This window comes from Erpetoichthys calabaricus, chromosome 7 (genome assembly GCF_900747795.2).
Source record: "Erpetoichthys calabaricus chromosome 7, fErpCal1.3, whole genome shotgun sequence".
Taxonomy (NCBI): Eukaryota; Metazoa; Chordata; class Cladistia; order Polypteriformes; family Polypteridae; genus Erpetoichthys; species Erpetoichthys calabaricus.
The window spans coordinates 183,157,679-183,170,650 of NC_041400.2; the positions used below are offsets into that span (position 1 = coordinate 183,157,679).

General features: G+C 42.3%; 1 protein-coding gene across 1 annotated transcript in view; it reads right to left on the minus strand.

The window, feature by feature from the left end:
- Window positions 1–12,972, minus strand: part of LOC114654940 (diacylglycerol kinase theta) — a 360,676-nt gene that overhangs the window by 81,888 nt on the left and 265,816 nt on the right. The window contains 4 exon segments of the mRNA XM_028805813.2: window positions 2,061–2,115; window positions 2,248–2,338; window positions 6,339–6,562; window positions 10,439–10,539. Of these exon segments, the coding sequence (XP_028661646.2) occupies window positions 2,061–2,115; window positions 2,248–2,338; window positions 6,339–6,562; window positions 10,439–10,539 (471 nt within the window).

Genomic DNA, 12,972 nt, shown 5'->3' on the forward strand with positions numbered 1-12,972 from the left:
AATTAATTGAACTGACCAGTGATACTACATTGAAGATGATGCATCCGAGAGTGAGCTTGATGAAATTTTGGACACAAGCTTCACATGAGTATCCAGAACTGTCTCAGAAAGCTTTCAAAATAATTTTACCCTTTGCGACATCATATCTTTGTGAATGTGGATTTTCTGCACTGGTTACAATTAAAACAAAATGTCGTTCACGGCTTGAAGTCGAAGATGAACTCCGATTGAGTCTTTCAAGCATTACACCTCGTTTGGATAAGCTGTGCTCAAATTTGCAAGCTCAAGGCTCGCACTAAAATTAAATGTAGCATTATTTCTAATACTAACTATTGTTAGCAGTAAGTGACATTTGTTCATTACAAAAGGATGCAATTACAATTTGTTTCATATTTGACATAAAAACTGATGAAACGGTGTATGCAAACATCAATGCAAATTGTAAAACGAATATTATACTTTTTAATTTGAAGTTGAAACATTTATTAAAATATATAATAAATAATTTTAAATATCAACTTTATTATACCTATAGTCAAGTCACTCAAGTGTGGCAACTGTATTTCTTATATAGTTACACCAAGTTAGTAGTACTAACTATTATATGTATAGTTGTATACGAAAGTATAGTTATATATTATATAAATTTCTAGTGCGCCAGTAGCAAAATTTTCAGTAGTAGTCCGTGGCTGAGACACACATTTTTTAAGTGGTCCTTGAATCTCAAAAGGTTGAGAACTGCTGCTCTAAGAAGACAAGGAAAAACTCCCAAAAAAACCTTGTAGGCAAAAATAGAAGAAACCTTGGGAAAGGCAGTTCAAAGAGAGACCCCTTTCCAGGTAGGCTGGGCGTGCAGTGGGTGTCAAAAGAAGGGGGTCAATATATAGTATATATATATATATATAGATATAGTACCTTTCAATGTAAATCTGTCCCTTCATCCATCTATCCATTGTTAAAACACATTTAAACCTTCTCAGAGCTGCAGGGGATGGAGCCCAGCCCATTAGCATAAAGCAAAAAGCAGGAACCAACCCAAGACAGCATTCCAGTCCATACCAACGAACTAAGCCGTTTTAGAGATATGTTTCTGGGTACATATTCACCATGAAAACACAGACACTATGATAGATAGATAGATAGATAGATAGATAGATAGATAGATAGATAGATAGATAGATAGATAGATAGATAGATAGATAGATAGATAGATAGATAGATAGATAGATAGCATCCTGCACCTTTGGAAAACTATTCTGACACTGTCACTAAGATCTGTCATTCACAATGAAGAATATCCCACTGCTAACACCAAAGTAACAGGCTCAAGCCACCAGTTGGTCCCATTCTAGGCTCAAAGCCATGATGTTTGAACTGAACAGCCAGAAGTGCACTGGAAAGGTAACCTTGATGTTATGACTGGGACTGTTTTTTAATATTATAGTAACCTGTTCCATGGACTCTAAAAATTAGGTATTATTTTGGGGGTTTTAGAGTTTACTTTTTTTTGATTCAGGATGTTTTTGAAGACGTTATTTTTAAAATACATCCTCCCAAGGCACCATTTTGTTTTTACTATGGGTGCCACCATTGTTTTTCCAGGCTGCTGTTAGCTAGGATGACAGAGAATTATTACCACGACACTATAAGTGTCAGTGTTATACACTTCCAGACTATCCAAATTTGTGGATAAATCAAAACATAAAACCCTCATATTACTATTGTTAAGGATACCTCTGGTTAAGAATTCTTTTCTGCTCTTCATCTTTGATTCACATGTTGTGTTTTTGGTTTGGCTATGTAAAATATTCTGGTTATCGACTCTCTGCCTACATTTCTTGTTCTGTGATTTTGCCTTATTTGATTCCTGTCCTCTCCGGTGCAACCTTAGCTTGTTATTACAATTATGATCTTCTGATTCCTTCTTACTTCAAACTTCTGCCGCACCGTTCAGTCAGTATACTTCCTGAGCTAAAGGAGTATCTACATATCCCAGAAATGTTCAGTCAGTTTTCAACCATGTGACTCATGACCACTGAAAAAGAAACCTAAGTTCTTACCTTGCTTACTTCCCATGTATACTTCAACCAGTTGAAACCCTTGGGGATCCTCGTCCTGTAGGATGAACAGCCAGACTTGAGTTAACACAGCGGCAGAACTCCACTTTAGTGCCATCACTAGTGCCAAGTGTATATGCTGCTGACAGGACAGACCTTCCCTTATACAAATGTAATTCATTTACGGTACCTGACGTCCAAGCTGCAGGAGGACCTCTTTAATCACAGATTCTACTGTGCTGCTCTTCGAGATGGAGATGGAAATGTATGCTACTCCCAGTCTAAGAAATAGAAAAAAACATAATAATAAAATCCTCTAGTAGACACAAAAAGTTCCTTGAAGAAGCTTTATAAAATAAAAAGATGTATTCTTCACAAATTGTTCTTCAATACAGTTAAGCTCAGTGGACCATAAGAAACAGAAGAACTGCCCAAAAACACAAAAGAAATCCAATGCACACAAAGTCCCAATACAGTGATCCGGAAACAAAGCAATAAGGTTCAAAAAATCAGATACCCAATAGATCAATGAAACACAATAAACACGTCATGTTCAAAATGAACTGCCAGGTCCTAATGAAGACCCTTTGGATTTATAGGATAGTGTACTGTTCCTGGCAGTGATTGGCCGCCTCATAGGGGGACCACCCACAAAACACATGGAACATAACACAAGCATAGACAACAAAGCAGATAATAACCAACTAACAGTTAATGTGACATAAAGATGAACAAAAATGACAAGGAACAATACTTTGAATTCCAGCTAGGCTAGGAATCCTGAAATAAGACAAAGTACACAATAATTCATCTGACGGCAAAGCAATGAGACTGAGCATCGAATTTGAGACACAGAAAGCTATGAGTCAATACCAGAAAATCAAAACCTTCATCCATCCATTTTCTGGTGCTTATCTGAGAAAGAAAAAATCCTAAAGCACTAAACCAACACTTATTCACAGTCTGAATCCGCAACCTTGGACAAAAGGCTACTCTGGAACTTTTAAGCAAGTAATATTTATAAGCAATTCTGTAATTGAAAAGTGGTATATAATAACCAGGCACAGCCTCTTAGTAACCTGTTACGCACCCATAGAGACTCTAAAATGGCAGTGTGACACACTTTACAATGGGAAGAAAAACAAAAATAATCTTCTGATGACTTTTCAGGCAGTTATCAGAAATGTTAATATGAAAGTGAAAAGCAAAATGAAAACTAGTGGTTGTAAATTTAAGGAGCAAAAATCGAATCATACTGCGAGTCATTATAACCAGACTCTGGTGGGGCACCACATCCAAATATATGGTGGCACCCATAGAGAAGCAGACATAAAAATTAAATATAAAAAGAAAGAAATTCAGGGCAGCACGGTGGCGCAGTGGGTAGCGCTGCTGCCTCGCAGTTGGGAGACCTGGGTTTGCTTCCCGGGTCCTCCCTGCGTGGAGTTTGCATGTTCTCCCCGTGTCTGTGTGGGTTTCCTCCGGGCACTCCGGTTTCCTCCCACAGTCCAAAGACATGCTGGTTAGGTGGATTGGCGATTCTAAATTGGTGTGTGTCCTGCGGTGGGTTGGCACCATGCCCGGGATTGGTTCCTGCCTTGTGCCCTGTGTTGGCTGGGACTGGCTCCAGCAGACCCCCGTGACCCTGTGTTCGGATTCAGCGGGTTGGAAAATGGATGGATGGATGGAAGAAAGAAATTCAACATGTATAACAGACAAACTAAACTACGTGGGTGTCCCACACATTCATAACAGGAAAAGGCGGCGGGGTACATATCTACGTAGAGCAAACATGCTCCGTTCCTTCAATTAGCACCTGCACATTTGTGGGAAATCTTCCCACCATCTGTATGACTAGCATAGTCTGAGGAGTAAAAGGAATTGCCCACGTTCAACCAAAAATCAACTAGATTCCTCCTCACCTCCCTTACAGCTCAATCAATCAAACTCTGCCACATTCAGGAGAAGTGAGGATGAGGATGCCCATCTAGTAGTAACAGATACAAAATCAAGGATCTCTGGCTGCAAGGGTACAGCAGTCCCATCAGCCACTGATATTCATAAGTGACTCGTGGGTGCGATTTAATAATAAATAAGAATACAATTTATGTATATAGTGCCTTTCCCATGCTCATCTCTGGGAGAGGAGACAATCCAAGATGGGTGCCATCAGGAAGACACTAGGAGACAAAGCACAGGAAGAGAGGCTTTTACTGTAGGTGCTGTAATTGGTCTTTAGGGAAATCTAACATGGGGAGGGGGACACTGACATAAGAACCTGAACTACCAATCAGTCAGCACAATTGAGTCACCTTATCTGTTATTAAAACTTATTATTATTAAACATGGGTGGCACGGTGGCGCAGTGAGTAGCGCTGCTGCCTCGCAGTTAGGAGACCCGGGTTCGCTTCCCAGGTCCTCCCTGTGTGGAGTTTGCATGTTCTCCCCGTGTCTGCGTGGGTTTCCTCCCACAGTCCAAAGACATGCAGGTTAGGTGCTTTGGTGATCCTAAATTGTCTCTAGTGTGTGTGTGTGTGCCCTGCGGTGGGCTGGCGCCCTGCCCGGGGTTTGTTTCCTGCCTTGCGCCCTGTGTTGGCTGGGATTGGCTCCAGCAGACCCCCGTGACCCTGTAGTTAGGATATAGTGGGTTGGATAATGGATGGATGGATGGATTATTAAACATGGTGACCGATGCACTGCTATTGTTCAAAGTTCTTATTAAAAGTAGACTGGAACTTGAATTTACCTACCATAAGCTACTGTGGAGAACAGAACAAGTACTGAGTGCTGTTGAGGGGGGCAAACTGGTGCCAAACTGCTGATACGGGAAAGCATTGGTGTGCATCAGCTAATTATTTTTATTAATGTGTGGAGGAGTAGGAGGAGGAATGTAATAATTAACTGCTTATTTCTTGGAAAAAAAATAATTTGTATTAATGTGCGGAGTAGGAGGAGTGTAATGAGGGAGTAGTGGTGGACTGATGTATCTGTTAACTGTTGTGATGGACGGTCTGGCAGCTCATCCCGGCCGACACACCCAGGACGCTAGATGGCGTCTTCCCTACAGCCTAGAGGTGCCCCGGATTCCCGCAGGGTATCATGGAAGATGGAGTTTTGCTTCACAACCCTGCTGGGTACCGTGGGTGCCACCGTGTGACGCTGCAGGGGGATTTTTGCTTCCCATATAGCCCGGAAGTACTGCCAAGTCATGGGAACGGAAGAACAGAAGTACTTCCGGGCTGAAGAAAAATACAAGTCTCCATCTGACCCGGAAGTGCTAATGAATCACATGGACAGAAGGACAGGAGCACTTCCCGGTCAAGGACTATATAAAGGACTGGTGGAGACCCAGCAAGCTGAGCTGGAATTGGGAGGGAGTGTGACGGAGCTGCTGGGAGGAGAGGAGGAATTATTGTATTGACTATTGTGTTTATTGATTGTGTATATTGTGCTGGAGGTGCTTTAAGGAACACTTTAAGGAAGAAAATTAAAATACTTCTGGGTGCTTTTAAACCTGTGTCCGCATCTGTCTGTTGGGTTTCACGGGGCAACAGCGCCCTCAAGCATCCGTTTATTGACACTGTCTATTTCTTCTGCAATTGCCCATTATTAACTGTATATATTGATATGTTAAGATTTTTTCTAATACTGACCACAATAAAGTTGATTTTAAAAATAAAAAAAATCTATTATTTAACCCACTTACACCTATTCAGTGTTGCAGGTGGTGGGGCCTGTCCTGTCATCAATGGCCGCAAAGCTGGCAATCAAGCCGTTTTAGCTAAACGTTTCTGGCTACACATTCACCATGATACTCTTTCGTTTTTAAGCTCTACTCTTAATTTCATTCCCCGTCAAAAACAAGTTTTGACCTTTTTAGGAAACAACCAAACAACACCTTGGTTACCATAATGTCTAGCAATGGGGGTCGCCGCTTCAAGTAAAATGGTGGTGCCCATGTAGCTGCCTCACAATATGACAGTGACTATAGGAAAACAGCAAACAAAACCATGAAGTGATTAAAAGTAAACGTAACAGCAATAAGAAGTTCAAGAACAACTGAAAACAAGTCATTATGACCTCAGATGAGTACAGAAAAAAATAAATGGAATTAAAATGTGCTGAGTTTTGGGACCAGCTGAGGCAGTAATCCCCTCTACTGCCCACCGCAGCCTCATGTGTGTCACTCCAAAGAAGTGGCCTGGTGACAGTGGCGCAAAATGGCATCTACTATAGAAGAAGGCTACAAGGCCCTAACCCAAACAACAATCTACAACTTACTTTAGCCAGCCAGCAAAAATCTTGAGTACTTCACAGTCCTTGGGCTTGGTTCGCAGTACCCAGGCCTCCGGAATGCTCTCCCGAAACACAGACTGAGACTTTGTGTTCTCCATGGACCCATTTCGGTTAATGATATCTTCGCTGACCAGAACTTGCTGACTGTACATCTGCAGCTCGTAGTCATGAGGATCATCTGGAATGAAGTAGGCTCTCAGAGCTGCCTCCTGTTGAAGAGAAACAAGCATTGGGTCAGACAAGGTAGCAGGCGCCCTGTAGACCACCAGTAATCTATCACATCACATTGCATCAGCAGGCATGAAGGCTAATAAAGAGGGGGAGATAAGGGCAAAACGTCAAAATGAATCATCGGAAAATGATCCAAACAAAGAAGTGACAATATGGCATTTGGGGGGATACTGTAGTCTTGTGGTTTAAGGTGTTAAGAAAGTTTATAGACAATATTTCTTTATGTTAAAACTGTAAGTTCCTTTCCATTACTTGAACATTTGATTTCTGCAGAAGTCGTTTAGTTAACCACATAAAAGAGGAAGTGTTAGTACAGACAGCAGACAGAAGGTTAAACTAGCAAAAATATAACTTACCACAAAGTAAAACGGGAAGTCTAGCAAGATGAACAGTCAGAACTTTAAACGGTAATACGGTCATTTTCTGGTCATTCCACGTGTGTAAAAACAAAGCTCTCAAACCATTGGTGATCTAAGTGCACACGTACTTTGTGACCATGTGCGGATACGATCTGTCAAACTGACACTGGACAGAGAGGGGCTAGGTGTGTTCACCTTCAACATGACAAGTTTTAAAAAGTGACCAAAAGAATTATGAAAGTCTACTGAAGAGAAGAACCAGTAAGGAGGAGGAGAAGACGACTCATAAAGTGAGACGCTGAAACGTAACCTAAAGAGACTGAACTCCACACACATTGGGTGTGCCGGCCAGCATCATCTATGACAGCGTCTGAAACATTCCCAGTTGTACAGGTGACTTGCCGCCTCCACCTTGCTGGGTTTCTGCCCGGTACTACATTTTTCCTTACTATGCATCGAAGCAGACGTGGCACCATGTATCCAAAAATGGCAGATTTTGAGGAGAGGCTGGTGGAAGATGTGGTAAGTGAACGAAAGATTGAAGATGATGTAAAAAACAGATTATGTAAAATCTGAAGTGCACCTCTTCATCACGTACGACACCTGTCCTTCCTTCACGGATTTTAGCTAATAAGTCTGACACTCAATCTTCTTCTTTTTTCCATAAAGCCAGCAGTAACAGGCACTGTCAGGACCCGATCTGTGCTACCTGCCTGGTACCGTTGACTTCTCTCACTGAACAATCATGTACAGTGCATCCGGAAAGTATTCACAGCGCATCACTTTTTCCACATTTTGTTATGTTACAGCCTTATTCCAAAATGGATTAAATTCATTTTTTTCCTCCGAATTCTACACACAACACCCCATAATGACAACGTGAAAAAAGTTTACTTGAGGTTGTTGCAAATTTATTAAAAATAAAAAAACTGAGAAATCACATGTACAGAAGTATTTACAGCCTTTGCTCAATACTTTGTCGTTGCACATTTGGCAGCAATTACAGCCTCAAGTCTTGTTGAATATGATGCCACAAGCTTGGCACACCTATCCTTGGCCAGTTTCGCCCATTCCTCTTTGCAGCACCTCTCAAGCTCCATCAGGTTGGATGGGAAGCGTCGGTGCACAGCCATTTTAAGATCTCTCCAGAGATGTTCAATCGGATTCAAGTCTGGGCTCTGGCTGGGCCACTCAAGGACATTCACAGAGTTGTCCTGAAGCCACTCCTTTGATATCTTGGCTGTGTGCTTAGGGTCGTTGTCCTGCTGAAAGATGAACCGTCGCCCCAGTCTGAAGTCAAGAGCGCTCTGGAGCAGGTTTTCATCCAGGATGTCTCTGTACATTGCTGCAGTCATCTTTCCCTTTATCCTGACTAGTCTCCCAGTCCCTGCCGCTGAAAAACATCCCCACAGCATGATGCTGTCACCACCATGCTTCACTGTAGGGATGGTGCCAGGTTTCCTCCAAACGTGATGCCTGGCATTCACACCAAAGAGTTCAATCTTTGCCTCATCAGACCAAAGAATTGTCTCTTTCTCATGGTCTGAGAGTCCTTCAGGTGCCTTTTGGCAAACTCCAGGCGGGCTGCCATGTGCCTTTTACTAAGGAGTGGCTTCCATCTGGCCACTCTACCATACAGGCCTGATTGGTGGATTGCTGCAGAGATGGTTGTCCTTCTGGAAGGTTCTCCTCTCTCCACAGAGGACCTCTGGAGCTCTGACAGAGTGACCATCGGGTTCTTGGTCACCTCCCTGACTAAGGCCCTTCTCCCCCGATCGTTTAGTTTAGATGGCCAGCCAGCTCTAGGAAGAGTCCTGGTGGTTTCGAACATCTTCCACTTACGGATGATGGAGGCCTTTGTGCTCATTGGGACCTTCAAAGCAGCAGAAATTTTTCTGTAACCTTCCCCAGATTTGTGCTTCGAGACAATCCTGTCTCGGAGGTCTACAGACAATTCCTTTGACTTCATGCTTGGTTTGTGCTCTGACATGAACTGTCAACTGTGGGACCTTATATAGACAGGTGTGTGCCTTTCCAAATCATGTCCAGTCAACTGAAATTACCACAGGTGGACTCCAATGAAGCTGCAGAAACATCTCAAGGATGATCAGGGGAAACAGGATGCACCTGAGCTCAATTTTGAGCTTCACGGCAAAGGCTGTGAATACTTATGTACATGTGCTTTCTCAATTTTTTATTTTTAATAAATTTGCAACAACCTCAAGTAAACTTTGTTCATGTTGTCATTATGGGGTGTTGTGTGTAGAATTTGGAGGAAAAAAATGAATTTAATCCATTTTGGAATAAGGCTGTAACATAACAAAATGTGGAAAAAGTGATGTGCTGTGAATACTTTCTGGATGCACTGTAAGCAATACAATTATTAGGTATGTGACATTGCTCAAATACTGTCACCTATTTACTAGGGGATTATTGATGCACCAATCGAATGTGCCTCCACAAGTATAAAGGCATTTTGGCTACTAACATCGTGTAGCGGGAGTCACCGAAGTGTTGTCGTCTCCCCTTATTGTTCGCCTGTTTGTGTGACTGTGCTGATGTGCCCTAAAGCTCGTCACACTATACTACTACACTACACATCTACACTATTAAGGGAAAACAGGTACTGTGGACTGGCTGATTTTAAGGGCAGAAAGTTAGAAAAAAGGGACAGGAGGAACGTTCAAAGACAGCAAGCATGAGAAGAGAGAAACGTTTACGGCCAGGAAATTACTAGCTACCCATACGGGAGCCTGTTTTGCACCATCCAGAGTGGAATGCCTACTGCAGTGTGGCAATTGTTGAAGAGCCGGTAGAACTGAAATGTGTTTTTTATCTGGAAAGCTACACCGTCTTCTGTATGGATTCAAACTGTTTTTGGGGTTGACCATAAAGATCATCGGGATTTATGTGTTGGACTGTTACTACCATATGTGTTATACATGGTGTTGCGAGCTCGTCATGTGTTTGGAAACTGCACATGCAGTGCGCCATTGTTGTATTTTGTGGTTTAAATTCTTATATTTAATATCACAACGTTGATTATAAATACTATTTGAAAGTGTGGTCAAGGACAGGGATAACCAGGGAAGCAATTTGTAAAGCCTCTTTAAGAAAAAATCAGCAGTGATTAACGTCAGAGCTGATCTGGCGGGCTGTACAGCATAGAAGGGGATCGGTACAAGTGAGCGCACTTTGTGTTGAGGTCTGCATGCAAACTTCAAGTGGTAAGAACAAAAAAGGCTTAAGTTTTGCTGAATATTTAAATTCACGTGACTCACCGGCTCATCACTTTATATGTTATGGGTGTATTTATAAACCACAACAGTAACTAGGCCAGGACCTGAACCCAGAACTCAGAAGTTGTGTGACAGTAGACCCTTTAATAATATTAATAAAGCCTAATTAACGTTACCCTGAAACTAGAAGAGGGCAAATTCAGTTAGCAGAGTTTGAGTGAGATGTGAGGTGCAGAAAAGACACAAGAAAGCTCACCACGACGTCTTCGCTTTTGGAAATCCTTGGAACTGATATGAGCCGATACTGGTTGCGCTTCACTGCATCGTTGCCGTCAAAGATCTTGACGCTCTGTTTACCTGTGACAAGAAGACACTCAGGTTACAGAGTTCACGGACTTTCAGGGTTCTGAAGCACACAGATAATTTACTGAAGAAAGAAATCAATTAAAGAGCATCCTGCTGGAAAAACATTCACTTAATCAAGGGGTGTCAAACTCCAGGCCTGGAGGGTGGGCAGTGGTGGCAGTTTCTCATTCAAACCCTTTTCCTAATCAGTGACCAGTTTTCACTGGTAATTAACTCATTTTCCCTTCATTTTAATGGCCCTGTTTTTAAGGATTCAGTCCTCTGAATTATTCGTTTATTCATTAACTCTTTCAGGGCTGATGTCGACTTTTGTCAAAATTCAGGAGCAGAGGATGGTAATCAGCTGCAAACGACAACAAAACTCGCAGTTACGTTTCAGTTTGACTCTCTTTGCTAGAAGGAACGTTACATAGCTTTGTTGGTTTAACCTCGAATACCAAAGCAAAGAGCAAACAACCTCTAAAATGGCATCGACATTTGGTGAGAGACTAAAGTGAATGTGCAAATTAAAATACTCCGTGGACGTTTTACGTAATTTCGTTGAACAGGATTCTGACTTGTTGGACTCCGAGTTTGACTCAAGTGTCTTGGAGATAGATATCGAAAATGAAAGTGTGGTACCAGCATCGTCGGATTGGTCCCCAGCTGATCATGGTGCTGAACACATTCATGTAGCTGATGCGCCTACAGCAACGTTCGCCTGGGAGGACCACCACTGGAGGTACATACCATATTGCGTCGCACTGTGCCCGCCACTGCCACCCACCTGCTGTGCGAAGGCAGCCGCCCCCTACCATGCAGCCACTGCTGCCAGAGATGCCAAACATGCACCAACAGCAGCCACAGCACATGGCAACAGACGTTTTATGTTGATTTATATGTGAAACCATTGCATTGTGTGCTTTTCAGAAAACTGAGGTTTTTTGGAAAAAATATTCAGTTAAATGACAGCCGAACAGAAATGAGACGTGACACATGCCAACAGATGACCAGCTAAACTGGAACATCAAACTCCAGCCAATTTCACTCCAACCAGTTTCTTAATGAGAAGCCGATTCTTATTGTTGATTAAACTCGTTATTTAATTCCATGGCTTGTTGCTGCTCTCATTCTGCCACAGCAGACATTTCCAAAAATGTTGATTTTCTGTTTTTTTTTTTTTCTAAGAACGGCGCCAAAATGTTTGGGTGACCTCAGAGATCAACCTTACTGAGACCTTCACCTTTCTTTACGTTCAGATATTGTGTGATGGGCACCGGAGAGCTGGTCATGTGACGGCTCGTTTTGTTTCTCATTATTGTTTGGCTGCTAATTAAGGAAAACGAAACAACTAAGGCATCTGAGTCAAGTTAATTAAGTTTAAAGCAAAAGAAGTTAATTAGCAGCAAAAACTGGTCACTAATGAAGAAGATGGTTAGAATGAAAACCTGCAGCCACTGCGGCCCTCCAGGACTGGAGTTTTGACTTTGCTGACTTAATCCTTGTACCTCGGGATCAGTGACACAGTTTTAATTTGACTTGTTTTGTTTCAACATGCTTTCATCTTTATTTATTTTTTTACCATTTCTTTATAATTTTATTATTGCATCATCATTTTGCTTGTTTGCCACTAGCAGTAGGGTGTTATACTGTGTTAGCCATTATGGATACAATGAGAAGTCAAGTAAAATGACACCTTTTATTGGCTAACTGAACCGATTATAATGTGTAAGCTTTCAAGGCAACTGAAGCCCCTTCTGCAGGCAGGTTGTGTTGTAATTTAGAGCCAAGCCTGAAGAAGGTGCTCAGTTGCCTCCAAAGCTTACACATCATAATCGGTTCAGTTAGCCAAATAAAAGGGTGTCATTTTGCTTCACTTCTCATTGCTTGTTTGCCACCAATTTATAGAACTAGATTTGCAGGTAATGGCCATTTTGTATGTCTGATCATGATGGTGCTGGATGGTTGCACATGCCATTCGACCCGTCACATCATGGTGGTCACGAGATTCCGTGCTCAAAAAATGAAGGGAAAACTTAATCATCCCAGTCTAACACCAAGTCAATGAAGCTCCAGGGATATCAATCTGTACATTTAGGAAGAAGAAGTGATTGTGAATCAATTTCCACTGCTTTGGTGCACATGAAAGTGACAACAGGTGACCTGGAGAGCCAACAGCAAGACATCCCCCAAAAAGGGAATGGTGGCCACAGACAATTGCTCCCTCCTCATCCTTCTAGACTGATTCTTCTCTAGCTTTGCATTTTGTTAGTGTCCTTGTCCTGCGGTGGGTTGGCACCCTGCCCAGGATTGGTTCCCTGCCTTGTGCCCTGTGTTGGCTGGGATTGGCTCCAGCAGACCCCCGTGACCCTGTGTTCGGATTCAGCGGGTTGGAAAATGGATGGATGGATGGATAGTGTCCTTGTCACTGCTGGTACCATGAGG